General features: G+C 37.3%; 1 protein-coding gene across 1 annotated transcript in view; it reads right to left on the reverse strand.

Moving 5' to 3' along the window:
- PCSK2 (proprotein convertase subtilisin/kexin type 2) overlaps positions 1-24,116 on the reverse strand; it is a 364,203-nt gene extending 340,087 nt beyond the window's left edge. The window contains exon 1 of the mRNA XM_090286024.1: positions 23,643-24,116. Within this exon, the coding sequence (XP_090142150.1) occupies positions 23,643-23,819 (177 nt within the window). The 5' untranslated portion in view covers positions 23,820-24,116. The remainder of the gene's footprint in view (positions 1-23,642) is intronic.
- Between the last annotated feature and the right edge of the window lie 3,813 nt (positions 24,117-27,929).

Here is a 27,929-nt window from a genome sequence, read left to right on the forward strand (position 1 = left end):
AATCTGATATCAAAATAAATTAAATCATTCATTTAACAATACTCACTGTAGGCTTAGTTTTGCCAGGCATTGTGTTTATATAGAAAGCAAGACAATGTTATTTCCCTCAGCTTATATTAAAACTTTGGAACAGTGAAACCGAAGTATCCCAGATTAAAATTATTTTTTCTAGTCATGTAACAACATTTTGCACATGTTTTAAAACTAAGTTATTGTTCTCATGTTCTTGATTTACCCAAATAAATGGTTTTCTATACTTCTCATTTTTCTTTGAACCCTTTCTACCTTGATAGAATGTGAACATTAAGTGAATCTATTTAGAAAAACCTGGGAGAGTTACATATTCACTGGAGTCAGTTTTAAATAATGAGCAACTCTAGGATCCTATAGTTTTCTTCACATTTTTGTCAACTTTCTAATGGAGAAACAACGCATCCTATAATGTTCTTAAATTGATTTCATTCTATGTCAGAAAATTAAACGTTCATGTCAATGTATCACTCTCAACCTAAATTTGTTATATTTCTTTAGTTTCAGCACATAACTACATTATTCAAAAAGTCATGGTCAAATTAGCTTTAGGGTCTTATTTGTCAAGAGAGTTTATTGCTTTTTACATATTGGGTTGGCCAAAGGTTCATATGTTTTTTCTGTGAGATGGCTTTAGTAGTGCTTAATTGTCTTTAACTTTATTTGAATCAATTATGTTAGATTGTATTGAGACAGCTGTTGTATCAGTGTACATTAAAAAAAAACATCAAAATTGGTGAAGCAATTTTAATACTGAAGATGGAAGAAAATATGCAACATTTTTGGCATATAATGCTTTATTTTTTCAAGAAAGGTAAAAATGCAACTGAAATACAAAAAAAAAAAGTTTTATTCAGTGTATGGAGAAGGTGCCATGCCTGACCAAATGTGTCAAAAATGAAATGGTTTGTGAAGTTTTGTGCTAGAGATTCTTCACTGGATTATACTCCATGGTTGGAAAGACCACTTGAAGTCGATAGTGATCAAATTGAGACATTAATTGAGAACAGTCAATGTTATACCATAGGGGAGATAGCCTGTAGACTAAAAATATCGAAATCAATAGTTATTTGTGAAAATGAAAGTGCTTCTTATTTTATGGAAAAAAGCATGTGGACATTTTGGCCAATCGAATATATCTCATGTAGAAGCCTACCATCCTGTAATATACAATAATTACATTTATGATAGAAATGTTAATTCAGAAATAATTTGTTGGTTCTTTAATTATTATTAGATTTTAGCCAGTTAATAATGGACTTCAGCTATAACAAATACATCTTAGTAAAGAAAGTCAAACTTTTACACCTGTTTTTGAACTGTCTTGTGATTATTTGAAACACAAATAACATTCCACTAATTGAATATAGGCTTAAAAAAATGATGTATCTGAGTTCAAATGTAAGATGTAGTCACTGGGGAAAAAAATGCTTGAACTACAAGTTTCATGTTTAATTATTAAAACCTGACTTCTTTGAACAGTTACAGCTGAATATACAAGGGTGGGCAAAAGTAGGTTAACAATAATAATAAATAATGCAATAATTAATAAATAAATAGTAATGCAAGACTAAACTCTGTGTTTCATGTACTCATAACTCTAAATCTAATTTTTCCAACTTCAGTATAATTATTGAAAACTTAACTATAGCATTACTCCCTGATATACTATAACATTATGATCTACAGCTAATCAGACCTCTTGAAATAGAAATTGATGTCTAGATATATTCATTTATTAGAGAAAAAGAGATGTAGTTTTTTCACTTCTTTTGTATTCGATCATTTTAACTGCAGACAATTTTGCCCCTTAAAGAACTCATCTAGTTTACTACTGATAGTTTCTAAGTTGTAAATTGTAGGAAACACAGTATTCTACCTGTCATTGATTTGTAAGTTGTTACTTTATTTCCTAGCTAAATTTCTGCTTATAAATAAATGAATGTTCCAGGGGTAGTGTCTTAAAAACTAGTTCTTCAAGTACCTTCTCTCTGAGCTGATAGTCAAATCAATATCTTGTGATCCAAGTGTATTTGTTAGTCAAGAAGCAGATAAAAAGTATCTATAATGAGCAGGGCATATTGATTGCCAATGGGAGGAACAAAGTATTGAATAGATTTTATGTTCTTGTTAGAGAAGACAAATCACAAACACTTGAAACATTGGTTGATACTGTGAGATGCAAATATAATATACAGGCTCTCATAAATATGTTAAAAGTTCTTGTGATTTGGCTTGGTTGGGTTACAAAGTTTGTAAAGTTACTCTAGCTACTTAAGAAAATGGATTTATTGACAGTATTTTGGTTTGGGTAATGCTAGTTGTTCCAAAGATAAACTCCTAAATCTCAGTGCCTTAATGTAACAACAGTTTAATTTCTCATTCATGTAAAGGTCTTCTAAGTCAGAAATCATGGATGTGGGTTCATTTCATAGTGCAACTCTGCCATGTTTTGTATTTGGCCCCAAATTTACTGTTCTTAGTAATATCAAGCCTCAGAAGAGGAAAAAAATATGGAAAAATCAATCTATGGGCAGCTTTTATGTATCAAGTAGGAAGAGGTGCAAATCACTTATGCTTACTTTACATTGGCTAGAATTATCATAAGGTCACATGTAGAAGAGTAAATTAGTTTGATTATTAGCTTTCAGCCTCTGTCATATGTTTTTGCTGGTAAATGGAGCTGGAAAGTTATTAAAAACACAGATGAAATTGAAATATCTGTCTTTATCATGGCTTGGGTGGGCTTTCTCATCCAACTAGATTCCATTCTACTCTCCTTAGCAACTAGTAAGTCAAATTTGCTAAGGAAGCCAATATAATTAGTTGGAATAGTTACCATGGCCTATAATGAGTTAAGTACACTAAATTATTTGAGCCAGGCTATCTCATAAACCATTGCTAACTCATGGATGGATTGTCATTGGGCTGAATGTCTATTCCTCATTCAATCAATTGTCACTCCTGAGAAAGTGCAACCCACATTGACTTCTTGAGTAACAAAACGTGACTATGCATTTACCTCATTGTTATTACTACTACCAATGATAGTTTTGTTTATTCTGTGCACTCCCACTGTATCCAGAACCTTACATTCATTGTATTATTTGTTTTTCACAACCATCTTATTATATTAATCATCTCAAATAAAAATGAGCTTTGAAGGATTTTTCATAACTTAACCAAGTTTCCAGTACCATCTAACTCCAAATTCCTTCATCTTTACATTTCAATGTTACTGTTCCTGGTTTTCTTTAGCCATAAGAGAAGTATTGGGTATAGCGAATGATGTGACAAATATGAGAGGTGTTAAGGGAAAGAAACAGATTAAATGCACTAAAAATTCCAAAGAGATATAGAATATGCTGATCTAGGACAACCAGAGAAGGCTTGAGGAATAAACTTGGACTTGGCCTAAGGCATAATGTATTAATTAGTTGGACACAAAAAATATTCATGCTAACCACTTTGGGGAAGTAGGGTTTGGGCTATTTTCCTTACATACCATAATATTAAGTCTTGTAGTTCTAGAAAGATTGTTCTTTGAGAACTTCTTAGATAGAAATCCTTTTGAAAATACTTAGGGTTTTTTAAAGTATATTTTATTGATTATGTTGTTACAGCAGTCCCAATTTTCCCCTTTGCTCCCCTCTGCCCAGTACCCCCCTGCCCTCCAGCAATCCCACCCCCCTTAGTTCATATCCATGGGTCATGCATATAAGTTCTTTGGCTTCACCCTTTCTTATATTATTCTTAACATCCCCCTGTCTATTTTGAACCTACCAATAATTGTGCTTCTTAATTCCTACATCATTTCCACATTTCTCCCCATCCCCCCATCTAGCTGATAACCCTCCAAATGATCCCCATACCTATGATTCTGTTCTTATTTTGCTTTGTTTAGTTGGGTTATGTTTCTATTTTTTAGATTCAGTTTTTGATATCTGTGAGTTTGTTGTGTGTATAGTTTTGATCTTCTTTTTCTTAAGTAAGTCCCTCTTACATTTCATATAATAATGGCTTGGTGATGATGAACTCCTTTAGCTTTGCCTTGTCTTGGAAGCACTTCATCTGCCCTTCCATTCCAAATGATAGCTTTGCTGAATAGAGTAGTCCTGGTTGCAGGTTTCCTTTCATCACATTGAATACTGCGTGCCAGTCCCTTCCTGCCTGCAAAGTGTCCTCTGAGAAATCAGCTGATAGTGCTATAGGCACTCTGCCTCTTTCTTGCTGTCCCCAGGACTCTCTCTTTATCTTTCACCTTTGGCATCTCAATCATGATACGTCATGGTATGGTCCCCTCTGGGTCCAGCTCGCCTGGGACCCTCCATGCTTCCTGGACCTGTATGTCCATGTTCTCCGCAAAATTTGGGAAGTTTTCCTCATTTTTTTCAATTCTTGCTTCCTCATTCTGCACTGGTTGACTGTTTTTATCTTCCTTATGTTCCAAATCATTGATTTGAACCCCAGTTTCCTTTCCTTCACCATTGGTTTTGTATGGATTTTTCTTTGTTTCACTTAGCATAGCCATCACTTCTCTTATGTGTTTGACATACTCAAGCATATCTGTCATGCCTGTGAGCATCTTTATCACCAACGTTTTGAATTCTGTGTCTGTTAGTTGTCTGTCTCCTCATTTGTTAGGTTGGGTATCTCCTCGTCGCTTAGTTATCTCGCTGGAACCTTGATCCTTTCCCCCTTTTGGGCCATACTTCTCTGTCTCCTCATTCTGACAGGCTCCTGTGTTTGTTTGCCTTGTGTCCCAGGTTGAGCTGTCACTCCTGTTACATTGTAAGAGGCAGAGCCTTAGGGATTCATCAGTACAGGGCGACCTGCTTCACCATGCTGTGGCGCTGCTTGTGAGGGAGGGGTCCAAGAGGGAATAATGCTGCCCACCCAGCACTTGCCCCACCTCCAGGCACCTATCCCACCTCTTCACTGGATGGGTGCCCCTCCAGCCACCACCCTAGCCATCGTCCCCAGAGTGGGTGGGGCCATGTACATTCCAGGACCACAGGGACCCTTCATTCAAGCAGACTCTGCTGAGAGACCAGCAGCCTCTGCCTCCGGCCCAACCCCCATGGTCTGCACATTCAGAAGCAATGAGGCCCCATCCTTTCTGGTGCTGGGACTGTGAGCCATGAGGTCCAGTGAGAGTAGCCAGGAACGCTCTCCAGGTGTCCCTCCTAACCCCACAAAATATGTGACTGCACCTTCTGTTGGCTAACCACTGCCGCCGCCACCACACCGCATCTTCTCTGCCCCAGCCCCGCCCCCCCACCTGTCTGGATGAGCACTTCCTTTCTACATCTTTGCCTGCTGGACCTCCATGCAGCCCAACCCTCTGGAACCCCTGGCTGCCTCTAGTTTTGAGGCAGCTCACTCCTTTCCAGCCATGGAGGAAGACACAGTGTGCCCATCCATGCCTCCATCTTGGCCAAATGTCCCCAAAATACTTAGGATTTAATCTATATCCTTTTGCCCCTATCCAAACCATTCCCCTATCCATGGAAAATACAGCTAGAGAAATCTTCTTTTGACTGACAATTGACTGCATGATAAATTGAGATAAAATTATAAAGTCTGGATTTAATATTTTTGGAACATTAGGACACCATAAACAGTGTGAGACTAGGTTGGAATAGTTCAAGATGACAGTGAAGGAGATTCTAAACTCACTTCTTCCCACAGGCACACCAAACAGCAATTCCTCCTGAGAAACTGAGGGCTGACTGAATAGCTTCTGCACAACAAATGAGAGAGGGATCATGCAAGGAACTTACCCTAATAGGGTGTCTCACATTAGAGAGGGATATTACTGAAGGGCTTATGCACACACTTGTCTGACCTTTGGCTTAGTGAAAAAAACAACTGTTTAAAGAGCATCTAGATTATACATGGTGGAAATCCGTTTACTAACCCTAAAGCATTTAACAAATGGAGGGGAATGAGAGGAGCTTTCTAGGGTTGGAGGCACCAGCAAGTACCATTGTTTATGTTCCTCCTCAATTTATAAAGTATGGGCTAGAGCTTGGATGAAGCACTCTACGTTCAGTCTAAGAGTTCTAATTGGCCTGAAAGGCCACCACAATGTGTTCTGGCTCACCTCAGCAGGTGCATGCTCCAGCTCTAACCAGATGGCCTAACAGGGTACATCTGGTGTCATGAGCCCCAGGCTTCCTAACTCACTGCAGGCTCTGCTGCAGCCAGCTGGCCCATCAGGGTCACATCAGTGCCATGAGCCCTGAGAAAGCTCAGCCAGTACCCATCCTAGCTCCAGTCAATTGACCTGTAAGGGCAGCCCCAGTGACACATGCATTTACTCCAGATCCAGCAGGCCTGCCAAAGCACCCAGAATGTTCAGCCCACACAGATGTTGTTTATATACAAGGCCATTACTTCATGACTGGGACATGTCACTTTTTTCCATTTAGCTCATGGAGATAAATACAGAAAATCAAACATAAAGAGGAGATAATGAAATATATTCCAAATGAAAGAATAAGATAAAATCCAGAAATGGAAATAAGTAACTTATGTGATAAATAATTCAAAGTAATGGCAAATATGCTCACCTTTGAGAACAAATCAGAGATAAATAATACAACAATACAATAATTGAAATTGAAAACACACTAGAGGAAATAAATATCAAATTAGATGATACATGTAAGTGCAATAGCAACCTGGAAGACAAAACAGCAAAGAGAAAAAGAATTTAAAAACACAAATAGTGTAAGGGACCTCTGAGAAACACTGAGAGTAGTAATATTTGCATTATAGGTGTTCCAGAAAAAGAAAATAGAAAGGAGCAGAAAATTATTTAAAGAGATAATGGCTGAAAACTTTCATAACAGGGGGAGGAATTGGGTATTTGAGTCCAGGAAGCATAGTTCCAAATAAGATTAACCAAAAGAAATACACACCAAGACATATTGCAATTAAAAGGGCAAAAATTAAAGATAAAGAAAGAATCTTAAGGGCAGCAAGAGAAAAACAACTAGTCACATACAGGGGAAACCCTATAAAGCTATGAGCTAATTTCTCAGCAGAAACTTTGCATACCAGAAAAGAGTGATAGGATTTATTTAAAATATTGAAAGAAATGAACCTACAACCTAGAATAGTCTACTTGGTAAGGTTATCATTCAGGATTGAAGGAGAGATAAAAGTTTTCCACACAAGGAAACACTAAAGGAGCTCATTACCACTAAACTGGCTTTACAAAAAATGTGGAAGGGTCTTCTTTAAGTGAAAAAGAAAAGGCCATAACCAGAAAAAAGAAAATATATGAAAGAAAAGAAATATCACCAATAAAAGCAAATAAGTAGTATTCACCAACTAAAAAGCTGGTATGAAAGCTAAAATACAAAACATCAAAATCAACTATATTTAGAATAAAGAGTTAGGGGATACACACACAAAATTTCTTAAATATGACATCAGTTTTTGGGAAGCAGGAGTAAAAATAAAGTGCATATAAAATGAATTTGGATTTAAATGTATATAAGCTTAAAATAGGTTGATATATAGGTATAAATAGATATAGATATAGATTAAGCTCATGGTACCCAAAAAAATCCAAAAACCTACAATGAATACAAAAAATAATAATAATACAGAAAAAAAAAACACAGTAATAACACACACACACACAAAAAAAAAAAACCACAGCAAACTGCAAGATAAGAAACCAAAGGAAAAAGAAAGGAGCAGAGAAAAACTACAAAAATATCCATTAGACAATTAATTAAATGATGATAAGTAATATCTATCTAAAACATCTTTAAATGTAAATAGACTAAGTGATCCAATAAAAAAAATAGGGTGCCATTATAACAGATGTAGAGTGATATGTCATTGTAGTTTTGATTTGCACTTCCTTAATAACTAGTAAAATTGATCATCTTTTCACATATCCATTGGTTATTTATATGTCTTTTTTGGAGAAATGTTTGTTCAGATCCTCTGCCCATTTTTTAATTGGATTGTTTGTTTTATTGTTTGTTTGGTGTTGAGTTGTATGAATTATTTATATACTTTGGATATTAACACCTTGTTAGAGATGTTGTTTGCAAATATCTTCTCCCGTTCAGTTGGTTGCCTTTTTTGTTTTCTTGGTGGTTTCTTTTACTGTGCAGAAGCATTTTAGTTTGATATAGTCCCATTCATTTATTTTTTCTTTTACTTTTCTGCCTTTGGGGGCAAGGTCAAGGTCCATAAGTTTAGTAGTTGTGTTTTCTTTTGTGTAATTTATTGTTTCAGGGCTTATATTTAAGTCTTTGATTCATTTCACAAGCATTGGAAAAGTTGTGGAGAAAAAGGAACCTTATTAGCTACTGGTGGGAATGTAAACTAATATAGTCACTATGAAAAACAATATGGAGTCTCCTTAAAAATTAAGAATATAGTCACCATATAACTCAGCAACCCTTTTTCTAGATATCTACCTAAAATTTTTTAAAACATTTATTTACAAATATATATGCACCCTTATGTTCATTACAGCATTATTCATGGTGGTCAAGACATGGAAACAAGTAAAGTGTCCTTTGACAGATAATTGGATATAGAAAAAGTGGTACATATATATACTGTTAACCATAAGAAAAGACTTAATATTGCCATTTGCAGCAACATGGAGGGATCTTGAGAATATTATCCTAAATAAAATAACTCAGACAGGAAAAGCCAAGAACCATGTGATTTCACTCAAATGAGGATATATAATTAAAAGCAACAAATGAGAAAAGGAAACAAAAACTCAATGAAATAGTATGGTGGTTACCAGAGGAAAGAGGATGGTAGGTAGTAAAAGGTAAAGAGTGTCAAATATATGGTGGTGGACACACAATGCAATGTACAGATGCAGTATTATAGAATTGTACACTTGAATTCATATAATTTTATTAACCAATGTCACTCCAATAATTTAACTTAAAAGAATAAGGTGGCTAAATTGATTTAAAAAAAAGGTTTACCTGTATGTTGCCTACAAGAGATCTACACCACTAGAAAGACATACAGAAACTGACAGTGAGGGTATGGAAAAAGATATTTCATGCAAATAAAAATGAAAGAAATGAAGTAGCAATGTTCATATCAGACATAATAGACTTTAAAATAAAGACTATAAAAAGAGATATGAAAGGGAATTACATAAATATAAAAAGGTCATCCCAAGAAGTATATAACATACATAAATATTTATACATCCAATATAGAAACACCTAAATATATAAAGCAAATATTAACGGGCATAAAAGCAGAAAATGTCAGTAAGACCATAATAGTAAGGAACTTTGATATTCAACTTACATCAATGAGTAGATCATTTAAACAAAAAAAAGGAAATATTGACTTTAAGTGATTTATTATATCAATGGACTTAACAGATTTATACAAAGCACTTTATTCAAAAAGTGCAACATGCACATTTTTCTCAACACCACATAGAACATTAATTAGCACAGATCACATTAGGCCACAAAACAAGTCTTAATAAATTTAAAAAGTTTGAAGTCACATCAAGCTTCCTTTCTGACTACAAGTGTATGAAACTAGAAATCAAGTACAAGAAGACTATAAAGAACACAAATGCATGAAGACTAAACAACATGCTACTAAACAACCAATGGGTTAACAAAGATATCAAAGAGAATAGTGAAACAAGTGGAAACACAACTTTCCAAAATCTATGAGCTACTACAAAAGCAGTTCTAAGAGGGAAGCTTATAGCAATACAGGACTACCTCCAGAAACAAGAAAAATCCCAAACATTCTAACTTTATATCTACAAGAACAAAATAATAAAAGCAAATAAAGCCCACAGTTAGTAAAGGAAGAAAATAATAAAGATAAGAGCAGAGATAAATGAAATACAGACCAAAAAACCTATAAGAAAGAGCAAGCAATGAAACAAAAAGCAGATTCATGGAAGTATAAACAAAATCAACAAACCTTTAGCCAGACTTTTCAAGAATTAAAAAAAAGGGCTCAAACAAATAAAGTCAGAAATGAAAGAGAAGTTCCAATGACACCATAGAAATACAAAAGTTCATAAGATACAATGTACAAACAATTATAAGCCAACAAATCTGACAACCTAGAAGAAATGAATACATTTCTAGAAACATATAACCTTCCAAGACTGAACCAGGAGGAAATAAAAAAATTGAATAATGCGACTTCTAGTGATGAAATTAAATCAGTAATAATAGTAATAGTAAAAATAGTACTACTACTACTACTACTAATAATAATAATAATAATAAAACTGCCAACAACAACAACAAAAGCCCAGAACCAGATCACTTCATAGATGAATTTTACCAAACATTTAAATAAAATTATCTATCCTTCTCAAACCATTCCAAAAAAAGAAAAAGGAAGGAATACTTCTAAAGTTATTCTGTAAGCTCAGTATTTCCCTGATACCAAAACCAGATACTACCAAAAATAAATTTAAAAAACTGCACACCAATATTCCTAATGAACATAGATATAAATATTTTCAGCAAAATATAAGCAAATCGAATTCAACCATACATTAAAAGGATAATACATCACAGTAAAGTGGGATTCACCCCAGGGATGCAGAGCAAATCAATCAATATCACATTAATCAAACAAAAGTTAGAAATTTTAAGATCATCTCAATAAATGCAGAAAAACAATTTGACAAAATCCAACATCTACTTATATGATAAAAACTCTCAACAAAGTGGGTATAGAGAGATTATACCTCATAACAAAGGCCATATATGACAAACTGATAGCTAACTACATACTCAAATGGTAAAAAGTTTCAGCTTTTCTAAGATCAAGAACAAGAAAAGAATGTACACATCGATTACTCTCTTCAACATTGTACTGAAAGTTCTAGCCACAGCAGTCAATCAAAAAAAAAAAAAAAAAAAAAAAAAGAAATAGAAGTATCTGAATTGAAAAAAAAGTCATATTGTCACTGTTTGCTAATGACATCATATTATATATAGAAAACCCTAAAGACTCTATCAAAATCCCATTAGAAGTAATAAATGATTTCAGTAAAGTTGCAGAATACAAATTTAATATACAGAAATTTGTTCCATCCCTGTATACTAATAACAAACTATGAGAAAGAGAAATTAAGGAAACAATCTTATTGACAATGGCATCAAAAAGAATAAAATACCTAGGAATAAATTTAACCAAGGAGATGAAAAATCTAAAATCTTTAAGTCACTGACGAAATAAATTAAAGATGTCGCAAATAAATGAAGGCTATATTGTGCTCATGATTTTGAATGATGAATACTGTTAAGATGACCATACCACCCAAAGAAATCTGCAGATTCTGTGCACTCTCCATAAAAACTCCAAAGGCTTTTCACAGAATTAGAACAAATAATTCAAAAATATATAGGTAACCATAAAAGAGCCTGAATGCCTAAAACAATCTTGAGAAATAAGAACAAACTTGGAGGTATTATGATTACCGATTTCAAACTATACTACAAGGCTATAGTAATCACAAAAATGGACACACATAGATCAAAAGAAGAGAACAGAGAGCCCAGAAATAAACCCACACTTATGTGGTCAATTAATCTACAACAAAGGAGGCAAGACTATACAACACAGAAAAGACAGTCTTTTAAGTAAATGGTGCTAGGGTTCAGAAGATGGTGGAGGAGTGAGGGGAGGCTGAAATTGCTTCCTCCTGAGATCTGTCTGTGGTTTGAGCTAATTATGGACAGAACATCTCAGTTAACATCTGGATACTGGCAGGGGCTGAGCCTTGGTGCTCCTGGTTCAGAGAAGACCATCTGGAAGCGACCTGTTTGGTGAGGACAGCAGAGGAGAAAGGGATGAGATGGGATTTCTGGCTGGCTTGGCTCCCCGGGCTGCAGCTGGCAATGTGCATAGATTTTTTAGTGACCATAAGTTTCCCCTGAGAGGAGCTAGGAGGAGAGTAAGGCTCTGCTTCCTGGCAGAACCAGGAGTGGGTCAGGTGGCATCTGGCTCTGGGAGGCAAGAAACAGCATACTTTTGTGTGTGTGTGAATGTGTGTGTTTTTTTTCTTTTTCTCTTTTGATTTTTTTTTTTTTTTTTTTTTTTTTTGCAGACAGGGGAGGAGAGGCTAAGGGTGGAGCAATATTCTTGAGGAATGCAAGTGCAGAAATGCACTCACCACTCCCCAACCCTCCCCCTGGGTTGTGCAAGCACACACACAGAAGTGTCCCAGTCTGCCTGCCCAGGTGCACAACCAACACACCTGCCAGTGTGCAGAGGTGGCTTTGGTCCACTCCAACAGGTGTGCAACTAGTCAGCCTACTGCCAGCTCATGCCCATACAGAAAAGAGCCTTGGATCTGCCTGCCCCTGTGTGCAACCTCTCAATCTGCCACTGGCTTGCATGAGGGAGGACACTCGCCCCTGGCTGAGGGTGAAGTGAACCAGAGGCATTTTTTTAAAAGCTTTGGGTGCTGGATCTAGAGAAAGAATTGAGAGAACAGCGGACTAGATCTGAGTAAAAAATCATCCCCAGTGCTATGGGAGCAATCACTTAAGCAGACTACTTACTCCCCTCCAAGTGGCATCTACTGGAAGCAGCAGCTCAACAACTGTATAAAAGAAGGTCATACCACAACGGCAGAAAATAAAAGCAGATCAATTTAAGAAGCAGAAACAAATAAGACCAACCACCCAAAATGGGGAGGTGGAAGAACACACCATCAAACAGGAAGAACACACCACCAAAAGGAAAGGAGGACTTCCCAGTAGGAGGAGTAGATGAAATAGAGGCAAGCAACCTACTAGACATGGAATTCAAAACAATAATAATGAGGAATCTCGATGAACTCAACAAACTCAAAGAAAATTACAAAAAACTCCAGTGGAACTACAAAGAACCCCAGGAAAGCTACAATGAAATTATGGAGAACTACAACAAAATAAAAGGGGACAAGAACGTATCATTTAGAACCAGGAAGAAATGAAGAATACAATTTCTGAACTGAAGAACATAGTAGAATCAATCAAAAGCAGACTAAATGAAGCAGAGGATTGTATCAGTGAGTTGAGGAACAACGTAGAAAAAATTCCCAGACAATGAAACAAAATGAAAAAAGACTGAAAAAGAATAAAGAGGGTTTACGAGAATTGCAATGCAACATGAAACAAAACAAAATTCATATCATAGGGATGCAAGAAGGAGAGGAAAAGGAGCATGGGATAGAAAACATGATTGAAAAAATAATGATAGAAAATTTTCCAAACGTGATGAGAGAAAAAATCATGAAGTCAAGGAAGCACAGAGGGTCCGAATGAAGATGAACCCAAAAAGGCACATTCCAAGTGATATCATAATTAAAATGACAACATTCAAAGACAAAGAGAGAATCCTAGAGGTAGTAAGAGAAAAACAGCAAATAACTTACAAGAGAGCCTGGATAAGGCTATCAACTGATTGCTCAACTGAAACATTACAAGCTAGAAGAGAATGGGAAAAACTATTTCAAGCAAGGAAAAGCAAAGGCCTACAACCAAGAATACTCTACTCAGCACAGCTCTCTTTCAAAATGGAAGGTAAAATAAGGAGCTTCCCAGACAAAGAAAGACTATAACAATACATCTCCACCAAACCAGCATTGCAAGAGATGCTAAAGGGAATGCTTTAAGAAAAAGAAGAAAAAGAGAGGAAGAGGGACACTGGTACAAAGGAAAATGAATAAATACCTGTGAATAATCCATTAAATATAAATGGATTAAATGCTCCAATCAAAAGACATAAGGTAGTGGAATGGATATGAAAACATGACCTACATATATGCTGTCTACAAGAGACACACCTCAAAACAAAAGATTTACAGAGACTGAAAGTGAAGGGATGGAAAAAAGTATTCCAAGCAAATAAACATGGAAAATATCTGGGGTAGCAATATTTATATAGGACAAAACAGATTTCACAGAAAATGCTATAAAAAGAGACAAAGAAGTACATTTCATAATACTTAAGGGAACAATTTATCAAGAATATATAACCCCGATAAACATATATGCACCCAATATAGGAGTGTCCAAGTATATAAGGAAAATCTTGAAGGACTACAAGAAGGATATCAACAGCAACCCACTCATAATAGGGAACTTTAACACCACATTATTAACAATGGACAGATCTTCAAAGCAAAGAAACTCCAACGATATTGAGGCATTGAACAACACTCTAGATCAAGACACAAAAAAGAAAGAAAACTACAGGCCAATATCGCTGAAGAACACAGATGCTAGAATCCTCAACAAGGTATTAACAAACCAGATCCAGCAACACATTAGAAAGATCATACACTTCAATCAAGTGGGATTTATCCCAGGGATGCAAGGATGGTTTAATATTTGCAAATCAATAAATGTAATAAACCACATAAACAAAATGAAAGACAAAGCCACATGATCATATCAATAGATGCTGGAAAGGCATTTGATAAATTATAACACCCATTTATGATGAAAACACTCAGCAAGATGAGAATAGAGGTAGCATACCTCAACATAATAAAGGCCATATATGAGAAACCTGAAGCCAACATCATACTCAATTGGCAAAAACTGAAGGCATTTCCCCTGGGGTCAGGAATAAGACAAGGATGTCCACTCCCTCCACTCCTATTCAACATAGTGTTGGAAGTTTTATCCACAGCAATCAGACTAGAAAGAGAAATAAAAGGCATCCAAACTGGAAAAGAGGAAGTAAAACTGTTATTATTTGAAGATGACATGATATTGTACAAAGAAAACCTTATAGAATCTACTATAAAAACTACTCGACCTAATTAGTGAATTTGACAAAATAGCAGGGCACAAAAACAATATTCAAAAGTCGAAGGCATTTCTGTACACAAACAATAAAAAATCAGATATAGAAACCAGAACAAAATTTCATTTACTATAGCAACAAGAAAAATAAAGTACTAGAAATAAACTTCACCAAAGAGATAAAAGACCTAACTTGAAAAACTACACAACACTGAATTAAGAAATTAAGGAAGACACAAATAAATGGAAACAAATACCATGTTCTTGAATGGGAAGAATCAACATCATTAAAATGTCCATACTACACAAAGCAATTCATAAATTCAGTGCAATCCCTATTAAAATACCAATGACATATTTCACAGACTTAGAACAAGTACTTCAGAAATTTATATGGAACCAAAAAATACCTGAATAGCCACAACAATATTGAGGAAGAAGAACACAGTAGGAGGAATCACAATACCTGATATCAAACTATACTACAAAGCCACTGTAATCAAAACAGTCTGGTACTTGCATAAGAACAGACATATAGATCAATGGAACAGAACGGAGAGCCCAGAAATAAACTCAGGTCTATATGGTCAACTAATATTTGACAAAGGGGGAAGGAACATAAAATGAAGTGCGAAGAGCCTCTTCAACAAATGGTGCTGGGAGAATGGGACAGGGACATGTAAAAAAATGAACCTAGACCACCAAATTATACCATATATCAGAATAAATTCAAGATGGATCAGAGACTTAAATGTAAGCTGTGATATCATAAGAGTCCTAGAAGAAAACATAGGCAGGAAAACTTCATTTTTCCACTTAGCAATATTTTTACCGATACATCTCCTAGGCCAAGGGGAAGCAAGAAAAAATAAACAAATGAGACTGCCTCAAACTAAAGAGTTTCTTCTCAGAAAAAGAAAACATCAGCAAGATGAAAAGGGAACCAACCATATGGGAAAACATATTTGCCAATGATACCTCAGACAAGGGACTGGTCTCCAAAATATATAAAGAACTTACACATCTCAACACCAAGAGGACAGACAGCTCAATTAAAAATTGGGCAAAAGATCTGAACAAACACTTCTCCAAGGAGGATATACAGAGGACCCATAGACATATGAAAGAATGCTCAACACCACTAACCATCAAAGGGATGCAAATAAAAATCTCAATGAGATACCACCTCACACCACTCAAAATGGCCATCATCAACAAATCAACAAACAACCTTTGCTGGCAATGATGTGCAGAAAAGGGAACCCTAGTGCACTGTTGGTGAAAATGCAGACTGGTGCAGCCACTATGGAACACTGTATGAAATTTCCTCAAAAAACTAAAAATGCAACTGCCTTTTGAACCAGCAATTCCATTGCTAGGATTATGCCCTTAGAATCCTGAAACCCCAATTCAAAAGAACTTATGCACCCCTATATTTATAGCAGTGCTATTTACAATATCCAAGTGCTGGAAACAACCTAAGTGCCCATATGTAGATGAGTGGATTAAAAAACTGTGGTACATTTACACGATGAAATACTATGTAGCAGAAAGAAAGAAGGAACTCATGCCATTTGCAATAACATGGATGGAACGAGAGAGAATTGTGCTTAGCGATATAATCCAGGCAATGAAAGACAAATACCATATGATATCACCTAATACAGGAGACTAATGAACAGCACAAACAATTGAACAAAATTCAACCAGAGACACATAACCAAAGAACAGAGTAACAGTTATCAGTGGGGAGAAGGGGGAAGACAAGTGGGTAAGTAGGTGAGAGGTTTAGTAAAGGAACTAGTATAAATAACCCATGGATATGGACAATGGGGTGGGGATTGACTGTGGAAGAAGGGATTGGGCAGGAGGGGATGGGGGAAAAAGTGGGACAACCATAATAGAAAAACAATAAAAATAGATGAAAAATAAACAAACAAACAAACAAATAAATAAATGGTGTTATGTAAACTGGACAGATAAACCCCTCCCCCAAAATGAAACAAGACAACTTTCTTATATCATATACAAAAATAAACTTAAAATGGATTAAAATCGTAAAATAAATGTAAAAACTGAACCATAAAACTTCTAGAAGTAAACATACAAAGCAAACTCTTTGAAATTGATCTTAGCAATAATTTTTTTTTATATATCTCCTTGAGCAAGGGAACAAAAGCAAAATCTTAAAAAATGGCACTACATAAAAAAAAAAAGCCTTTGCACAAAGAAGGAATCATCAACAGAACAAAAAGATAACCTACTGAATAGGAGAAGATATTTGCAAATGATATATTCAATAAGGTGTTAATATACAATCTATATAAGGAACTCATGTAATTCTTCATCAAAAACTTCAAACAATATGATTTAAAAATAGGCAGGGGACCTGAACAGACATTTCTCAAAAGAAGCTATACAGATTGCCAACAGACACATATAAAGATGCTCAGATCACTAGTTATCAGGGAAATGCAAATCAAAATCACATCAGTCAGATTGTCTATTATCAAAAAGTCAATAAATAATAAGTGTTGGTAAGTATATGGAGAAAGGGGAACCTCCATGCACTGTTGGTTGGATTGTAAATTGGTACAACTATTATAAGAACACAAAATTCTCTATATTCAACCATAGAACTACCATATGACCCAGCAATTCCACTTCTGGGTATTTATCTGAAGAAAATAAAAACACAAATTTGAAAAGTTATGTACACTCTTATGTTTATCACAGCATGATTTAAAATTGCCAAGATATAGAAGTCACCTAGGTGTCTATCAATAGATTAATGAAGAGAATGTCACACACACACAAACACATGCACACACACACAATGGAATGGTAGCCATGAAAAAGAATGAAATCTTGCCATTTGTGATAACATGAATAGACGAGTGTATAATGCTAAGTGAAATAAATCAGAGAAAGACAAAAACCATATGATTTCATTTGTATATGGACTCTAGAACAAAAGGTAGAACAAACAAAACAAAACAGAAACAGACTTATAGAAAAAGAGAACAAACTGATAGTTGCCAGAGGGGGTTGAGTAATGAGGTTGGGCAGAAAAGGTGAACAGGTTTGAGAAGTATAACCTTACAGTTATAAATTAATAAGTCATAGTGATATAAGGTACAGCCTGAAAAATGTAGTCAATAATATCTTAGTAATTATTTATGATGACATATAGTTATTAGGCTTATGGTGATCATTTAATAAGGTATATAAATATCAGATCATTATGTTGTATACATGAAACTAATATAATATTGTATTTCAAATATACTTTAATAAAAATGGCTGATAATATATATATATAAAATACACCTATCTGACAACAGATTCCTATCTATCATGGATGTAGAGCTCCTACAAACTAGAAACAGGCAATCCATGAGGAAAAATTTTAGGGCAAAATACCTGAACAAATACTGTTTAAAAGAGAATATCTAAATTACCAATTATCATATGAGGAGACAATTCAGCTTCAGATGATCATCAGGATAAGTTAAAAATCACAACGAGACACTACATCATACCCACCAAATTAACTGAAAGGACAAAGTTATAGAATATCAAATGCCAGTGAGAATGTGGAGCAATCAAAACCCTCACACACTGCTGGTAGAAATGAGAATTGGCATAACTACTTTGTGAAACTGTTTGTCAGTTTGTCTTTGGTAGACAGAATTCTGAGATGGCCCCAAGAGGTCCACACCTTAGTGTACATGCCCTGTAAAATCCTTTCCCCTTGAGTGTAGGCAGGACCGTGAATCTGTTGAATTGATTCACTTTAGTGATTATATTACATTATGTGACAGAGTTGAACATATTTGTCAACTATAGTAAAGGTCCCAAATCTGTTTAGTTGAGTTGATCAAAATATCAAGAGAAATTATCTTGGGTGGGCCTGACCTAATTAGGTTAACCCTAAGCAGGGACTGGGCCCTTCCTGAAGGAAGAAATTTGACCTGTCAGAGTGTGAGAAGGCCTATTAATGAGGTCATGTGGCAAGGTCATGAGAGTAACCTGCAGCAGCTGAGAGTGGTCTTGGTCCAGTAGCCAGAAAAAAAATTCTAGTTCTCTAACTACAAAGAGCTAAATTCTTCCTAAAACCTGAATATGCTCAGAAGTGGATTTTCCTTTAGCTGTGGCTCTAGAGGAGGCCAAAATCTTGATTTCATCCTGGGATGCCTTAAACAGTAGATCCAACTAAAATGTGCCAGATTTCTTATCCATGAAAACTATGAAATAAAAAAATTTTGTGGTTTTAAGCCATTACATTTGTAGTAGTTTGTTATACAGTAATAGAAAATATGATGCAGTTTCATAAAGTTGAATATGTATGACCCTTGACTCAACAATTCTATTCCTAGGAATGATCCCAATAGAAAGAAAGCCATATATGTTTTCAACAAAATACATCCACTGCAATATCCACAGAAGCAATATTTATAATAGCCTAAAACTAAAAACTACTAAAGTGAGCAAGAGGGGACTTATGGAATGTTGATAACATTTCATTTTATTATTTGGGTGCTGGTCACACATACGTGTTCAGTTGGTAAAAATGTATTAAGCTGTGCTCTTTCCTAAAATATATTACATTTCAATAAAATTAAAATGACCAGAAAATTTTTATTCTATTACACAAGAACACAATTATTATTAATTAAAAAAAAACATTTATACATATAAAAGTACATGATTTTACTTGTGTAATTATCCTAGCCTCAGTCCTACATAAGTAAAACACAAAACATACCATAGAAAAACAAAAACATCTAATTGCCAGTTGTTTGGATTTTTATCTTAGTTTTTCTTTGATTTTCAGTGAGCTAACAGATTGCTTTAATAAATGTTTTTGTTTTCTTTTTCAATGAAATTAAATTTGGTAGTATATTGAGAATTTTAAGGCACCCTTTGGAACAATGCCTTTGTTATTGTAAATTCACTCACTCTCCCAGACATATGCATCTTCTCTGATGAACATACATTTTTGGGCTAACCCATGATAAAATAGAAAATTTTAGTCTCATCAAACCTCTTGGAGAGTAAAGTAAAAGATATTTTTATTCCATTTTAGAAAGAAAACATAGTGGTTTTTTCATGGTCTTGTAAAAGTACATATATGGTCTTGCAAAATAATTAACAAATACTTACTGAATACCTCATATACAGAACACTGTGCTAAATATAGGAACTATAAAAAGACATAGTATACTGTTTCTTTTCTTGGTAGAGTTAAGATCTGCTGAAGAAATACATAGTAATACACATTAGTTGATGATGTAGGTTTATATGGGGTAGGGTAAAAGTAGGTTTACAGTTGTAAATATGTGAAAGAGTTTATTATATTATTATTTATTAATTATTGTATTATTTTTCATATGAACAACTGGAAACCTACTTTTGCCCTGTATGTTAATGCCAAATAAGTATTAGATAAAAAAGAAGTAATAAGGACAAAAAGGACAGGAAAAATAACTACTTTAAAATGGTACTCTAAAGGCAGAGCTCTTGGCAGTCAGGAAAGGCATCCTGGAGGCAGCATAATAAGAAAACAAAATTATTTTTGGTAGAGAAAATTTGGTTTTAAATCTGACTTTTTTTCACCTTCCAGATATTAGCAATTACTTAAATTCTTGAAACTTCTTCATCTGATAATTAGGGATGATGCTAATAATTTCTACTTCATAAGTTTGTGAGATCAGATAAGTTAGTAAAATAGCAGCTTCTTCTAGTCTGCATAGCTGACCTTTCTTTTAGATGAATAAATAATTACTGAGACTCTGGTGTCTGACTCTGAGTATTGGAGAAGATGGGACAGCGGGGAGTGGGGAGGTATACTAAGTATTGGGGGTTTAAAGTAAAAAATGAATAACAAAGTTGACAAAAGTACAGTACAGCATGCTGAAAACAAGACAGGACGGTGTTTGGGAAACCTGGAGTAATGAATACAATTAAGGATGGTTTGTTAGAGTCTGGCAAATCCAATAATATACTGGCTACAGTGAGGAAACCAGAAATAAAGATATCCCTTATAATGGGAAGACAATACTTACAACCATTTTTGCTTACATATATGAAATAGAGAAGTGAAGTGATGGCTGTACTAGCTTATGTCATGTTGGCTTTGCTTTTTGCCCACAGGAATTTGGAGAAGGGAAAGCTCATTGTAGTCCATAGCATCGGGAAAGATTGGAGCTCAGTCTTGAAGAGAGGGTGGGACATGGATCCAAGGGAGAAAAAGGGGGTTTATTCTAGACAGGTGTAGCATCCTGCAAAGATTCATCAAATAGAGATATCTTGCTTTAGACTTATTTTTACTTTATTATGAATAAGAGCAAGGATCATTCAGATAAGAGATACTACTTCTGAGAAGTTATGGAGAGGTAAAGAAAGAAATGGCAATTGTAAAATCCCATTTCTCCTAGAGAGAAATGGCAGATTTGAGGCTGTGCGGCAAAACTAGTGGGCTCCTCTCTAAGAAATAATGGGGGATAAAGAGACTTAGGTATCTGATTTCACCCAAACTATTAGTTCCCTGAGATTTTAAGGTATTTTGAGATGATTCAGACTCATTTCTATTGAAAATGTCTACACCTTCTTGCTCAAATTTCATGATCAAAACTGAAATCCTTCATCAAGTTTTTTACCTCTATACAAAAAAGTGACCCTCTTGGACAATTAATAAATTAAGTCATTATCAATCTCAGCTACACCTCGATTTGATTAAATTTCAAAGATCAGATCCCAGGGGCATATTTTCAAAAGGGGAAGTAAAGACCAGATAGCAGTGTCTCTTTATACAATAATCGCAATATCTGCTTACACTATGAAATAGTGCATTGTTGGAGGAGAGAGTAACACTATTTCTGCATCAACTGAAGTCCTTTACACTCACGAAATAAAGAGACTGATGCCACATCCCTTTTCAGTGTACTCCCAAACCCACAGAACAATTAGCTTGATTTGGTAAGTACCGAAAGGGTTAAAGAGCATGAGTTCATCTCTGTAATATCTGGGTTTAAATCCCTGATTGTTGTTTTTCTGGGGCTGGGGGAGGTTTATTGGGGCAATTTTCTTATCAGCACCATGAGCTTAATAATACTAGTAGCTTCCTAAGAATTGTTGAGAATATTAAATAATGTATGTAAGGACTCCAGCACATAAAGATGCCTTATAACTGTCAGTTAATAACAATCACTACTATATTTATGGTGCCTGGGTCCTGGATCTTGCCAACTTTTGTCAGGGGTAGGGTAGGGAAGCAAGGAAAGGGTCTGCTTGCTTATTGTGTTTGCGGCACTCTTGAAACAGCCCCCAGGCCTTGGGCCAGAACGACGGCGGGCTGCTTCCTCTTCTGGTGTCTTCTCTCCCCTGCTCCACCTACGCTTCCCAGGAGCAACAGGTTCTCTCCTGCAAGACCCGCCCGCGCTCCGCTAGTAGACCTGGCGCCTCCTCCCAGACCTCTGACAAACTCGCTGTCAAACCCGCCTTGGGTTGAAATCGCGGCTGCCAACGCCCTACGGAGGCGTGAGAGCCCGCAGCAAGTGAAGGAACCCTAACCGAGGCTGGGAGAAAGGCAGGAGGGGTGGGAAGTCGGGAAATAGGGACTGATTGGAGTCCCAGTTCTCGCTGCCCTTGACAGGCAAAAGCAACAATAGAAAGCTCTGACCGCTCATCTAACACCTCTCTCCTGGGATCAGGAGGAAGGAGATGGGGCCCGGACGGAATCCACAGACGTCCACCAAATTGCATCCTATATTTTCCAGGTTGCCCTCGCCTCGGTTTCTCCCTGCACGCTCACTCTATCCCACCTTTCTTCAGGTACCTTAAGGACACTTGAGATCCCTGCCAACGACATTTCTCAGGAAGAACAAGTAGGTTAACTACAGCCTCCATCCAGTGCTCTCCTCTCCTTTACCCTCCTCTAATGGGAACCTTGGACTCTTCGAAGGAGTCCCCAGTCGTTTTAGACTGAAAGCCTTATCCTGCTGTCTAAACGGTTGGACTCTGCTAACTTTTTGGAGTAGGGATCCCCGCATTCTCCTGGGAAAGCCAAGCTGGTCGCCCACATACCAGGAGAGCCACCCCGACTTCTCCGCAGGGAACTCCCCTCAAAATCTACCGTTTCAGCTTCTACGGTTTTGAATTGAGAACTTGAGAGTTAACAAGGAGTACGTTTCTGGGGTGGGCTGTGGTGGGCAAGGGCGAGAGGTTTCGCCCCGATTTTGGAAAACAAAACCAGTTCAAGTCTCTAAGTTTCCTGGAGCCAGGAAGCTGCTTTCCCTGGAAAAGAGCAGGGACTCAAGTCACCGGGAGGGAAGTCCTCCTGGCGCGGGGTCCGAAAAGCATGGAGATGATTTGCAGTGTCCAAGCTTCTGGCCCTGTATGTCAGAAACTATTATTTCTCTGGAGGTGGGAGGAAGGGTTAGATATATCTCTGACAAGACAGCCAACGCCAACCTCAGATGTTCAGCACCTCATCCCTCCATCCACAAGCAGCGCTGAGAACTTGGTACCTCGGCCAGAGTCCGGGCGCAGAACATTGTTTGAAAGGTGTTATCCTGTTTTCACCAAGGCAAAGAGCAATAAATTATTTTTATGACTTTGGTAGTACAATTTGAAGGACATTTTAATTACATAACCCGTGAAAGAACACTGGAGGCAATGTCGTGTTGAAGAGCCGATGGCAGAATGTCTGCATCGCAGGAGAAAGAGAGAAAACTTGCAAATCTGCAATGAGATTGCGCAGGGCTGTCCCCGTGTTGAAACAATATGCGAAATGAAGGGAGATCTTACCTTTCGGACTCCAAAGCCGTGTTCTGCTGCAACTTGGCGAGCTTCTTTCTCTCCTCCTTTTTGCAACTCCACAAGAAAATGATTCGTGAAGACCGGTCTCCTGGCCGATGCAAAAACCATGACACAGAAGAGGAGCCCCGCGGCCGCCTTCCACTGGGAGACACAGCCACCTTTCATCTTTCTTAGGGAGTGAAAAGTGATAGGCGCGCAGGCTGGCGGAGCAGGGGGCCCGGAGGAAAGGTGCAAAGAAAAAAATATATATATAGTTTTTGGTTTGTTTGTTTGTTTTTTAAGTGAATCTTTGTGTAGAGAAAGAGACTGATTAGGGGCTTGGAAAGCAGCAAATCAGTGTATGCTCTCTAGCATCTGGCTGGCGGGGAAGCCGTGTATTCAGGCGGCCCGGCTCTCTGGCAGAGGTGCGAATGTGAGGAGCTGTGTGTATCTGAGAGAAAGAGCGAGTGTATGTCTGTGCTTGATGCTAAATCTGCATTTTCAGCTCCTCCTCAGCTCCAATTCTACTGGGGCTGTAGGAGAGCACCAGCCTGGGTGACGTGCGCCCGCCGGCAGCCAATGAGGACCAGAGAAGCGGCGGGCCCTGCCCTGGGCCATCCCCGGCCCACCCCTGCCCGCCCCCGACCCGGCGGGTCCGCCTCCACCAGCAAGGGTCACAGCACTGTGAGCCCGCGCCCCTGCCACTTCCAGCACCCCGGAGAGCTCCTCCATCTCTCCACCCAGCCTGCCTTGCTCCCAGGAAAATCCCCCAACTGTAATTTGGTCGGCGGCGCCTGAGTGATGTCATTGTTTGTGGAAATCTGTAAGGCTCTGGTAAGGGAATTACGATGTGTGCCATTCTCTGAGGCCCCGAGGGGAACTAGGGCACCGTCTCTCCTGCCTCCTGCTTATTTTTCCCTGCAAAACATCTCTCTCTCTCTCTCCCTCTCTCCCTACACACACACACACACACACACACATACACACACACACGGAAAACCTGCCTCCCCGTCTGTCAATAACAAAGCAAATTCAACCCTCCTCCCTCCACTTTGGGATAACACCTTTGCTCCCCTTCCTGGCACTGAGAGGATTGGGGAAAACAGCCTTCTTGAGGTGACTGACTCATGGGGGCCAAGATGTAGGAATGAGCCTTATTTATTTATTTATTTATTTATTTATTTATTTATTTATTTATTTCAGTAGGTTCCGGGCTGATCTGGAACTAAGCAGCTGCGAAGCCTAGCAGGAGCTAAAGCTTTCCCCTACCAGTGCTTGTAATTAGATGAGAGACTACCAGGAGGCTGAGCTGCTCTGCGGAGACTACCTTCAACAGAGCCAGGGTTGGGATAGAAACACCTGGAAGTACATTCTCAGATTTGGGGGCATTGAATGCCCAAGGACAGCGAGAGTGCACCTGCGGGGAGGTGTATCCACCGATCCCAGGAGCTGGAACAAGACTCCAGTTGGGTGCCCGCCAGTTGGCTATTCAGTCAGACTGGCAGGGGTTCAACTAAGTTATCTGGTTAAGAAACATGAACTCACATTCTACTAACTGCTTGCAACCGGCTTCTTCTTGCCACAAAGAAAGCAGAGACACAATGTCTGCAACAAAATGAGGATGATTAAAAAATAATTTTCACACAAGATATGTGTACTGATTTTAGAGAGATAGGAAAAGAGAGGAGAGGGAAGGAGGGAGGCAGAGAGAGAGAGAGAGAGAAGGAGACATCGGTTGCCTTTGAAAGGCACCCAATCCGGATCAAACCACACCCTTTTTGTGTACAGAACTGTGCTTCAACCAACTGAGCCACCTGGCCAGGACATGAGGGCGATTGTTTTAAATAAAATCAAATACTGTTGAGTTACAGAGTATGTACACTGATTTCGATTATCATTTAGCTCCAAAATTCAAAATTCTGCTGTACTTGGGTAAGAAAGAGGTTAGAGACCTTTTCCCTAGAGATTTATGTGTATGTTATACACACATACACACAGATTATATTGACACATTGCACACACACACACACACACATATCTATTTATATTTACAGACTTTCTTCTTTTCATTTTAACATGAAGTCAGAACCTATAAAAAGAAACCCTATTTGATAGGAATATTATACACTTAATGCCATGGGACATACTGTCTTCAGAGTAGATCTCATTGCTGATATATAGCATTGATTTCCTTTGAGATCTTTCAAACATTGCCAAATAAAAGTGCAGGCATTACTGAAGAATTTGATTAAAGTCTAGGAAATTATTGTTATTATTAGTAGTAGTGGATGTAGTAGTATTACTACTATTTGGATTACTTTAAGAAAAGCTAAGTGAGGTGCTGAGCAGGTGCTAGGACATAGGCATAAAGTTGAAAGGGACCAAAGTAGAAGCAAGGTTTCTACAAAACTATTTATAAGAGGGAACAGAGCTACTCTCAGTTTCTCAGTTCCTTACTGCTCAGAGGCTCATTTCTGCTGAGACTTTTTTTGTTTGTTTGTTTGGTTACGCTATTTTACTTGACAACCTGCCATCCAGTATGCATCTGTTTGATTTTAACACAGTTTTCTTATGCAGAGACCTTCAACTCTTTCTGTTCTCTTTTCCTGATATTTTATCCACATTTTGAATTAAAGTACTGGGCTGGTATGAATAACTTCTAAATTGTTTTTCTTATTTTGTAGTGTCCTTTGAGAAAAATGGCACCAAAGATAAAAATTACATTAGCTAGATAAACAATCATGAAGAGCATTTCAAAAGCAGCAACAGAGATAAAAATTTAAGTCTTTAGAAAAATAGATCATCAAATAAGTCAATTTAGAAAATTATAGGTGTTGTGAAATAGAACTACTAATATAGCTAAATTTCTCTGAAAGTGAACATGAAATATTTACTATTTTTTTGAAACCACAGAGCAATACTTCATTTCCTAAATAAATTCCTAAGATGAAATGTTAGTATGTGTTAAATTTTATGTATCTGCATTTTAATAATTAAAACGATGTAATATGGGGTACTAGCTAAATAAAGCCTGGATTGATGATTAAAACAAGCCATTTTTAGTAGTTTACATAGAATACAGTTTATCATAATGTTGTCAGAGAAGCATAGCAAATAAAAATACAATTTTGTGATATAAATGCTAAGCATCTAATATGTAACAATGTAGTAAGCAAGTGGAGGAAATTTATTGATTCATTAATTGTTACTTGAAATACAAATACACAAAAATGTGCATACATAACATACATTGATTTTTTTTTAGATAACTATTTCTAAGCTCCTATTTTTTTGTTCAAATATAGCAACATTGGAGCAATAAGGTGACATAAGAGAGAATGCCAGTAGAATCTTTCAAGGACTGAAATGGAATTCAGTTGACGGAAATTATTGTAGGCTCTGCTGTCACTGACTATGCCACTCGGGCCAAAACATTGCATCTCTCTAAGTCTCTATCTCCTTATATGTTAAAAGGAGACAGTCTGATTAGATAACCTCCAGGTCCAAAACCTTGCAATTTCAAACAGATGACAAAGTAAAGACTATAATGTAGAAAGCATCATCAATAGTTTGAGAAATGTTGAGGACAGTCATACATATTTAAATAACATTATAGTGGCTAACAGACCCTGGCTGGTTTGGCTCAGTGGATTGAGTGTCGGCCTGCGAGCTAAGTGTCGCTGGTTCGATCTTCCAGTCAGGGCACATCAGAGAAGGAAAACTCTGACTCCAAAAAACCTCCGCTGCCTTGCGGCATACCTCTTCAGGGGAAAGGCTAAGGGAGTGAACCCCGACAGAAAATCCGGAGCCGGAGTCCCTAAGGCGGTTTGACGTTGTAGTCAACACCGGCAACTCCTGCGGCGCACCTGAAGCCAAGCTGTATTGACTCTGTCTTTCCCTTGGATCCTTCAGCTGCGAAGAGAGGGGGGGTCTGCTGCATGGGCAACAGCAGACCCTCCATATCACCCTGCCCAGGCTCTGTAGCTTCAGCTTCACTGGAGAGGACACTCCAGCGTCATCGCAAGATGTCGATTCAACACGGGAGGAGACAGATACCGTGTCACTCCCGAGTTGGACTGCACAGCCATTCTCGGCGGTGCAGATAGACTCTTAAGAAGCTACACCATCGTCTCTCGAGACGGACGGCTGCCGATGAGTGGCTAACAGACTTATTTTTATATAACCTCCCCCCAAAAGTGTTATACTTACTAACTTTGTGGATTTCAGGAAAGAATAACTGGATGGACTCAGTACAAGTCATGAAAACCATCAGTATGTTGAGGTTCTTCCTATTTA

This window comes from Furipterus horrens, unplaced genomic scaffold (assembly GCF_987537825.1).
Source record: "Furipterus horrens unplaced genomic scaffold, mFurHor1.1.pri manual_scaffold_8, whole genome shotgun sequence".
In the NCBI taxonomy this organism is placed as follows: domain Eukaryota; kingdom Metazoa; phylum Chordata; class Mammalia; order Chiroptera; family Furipteridae; genus Furipterus; species Furipterus horrens.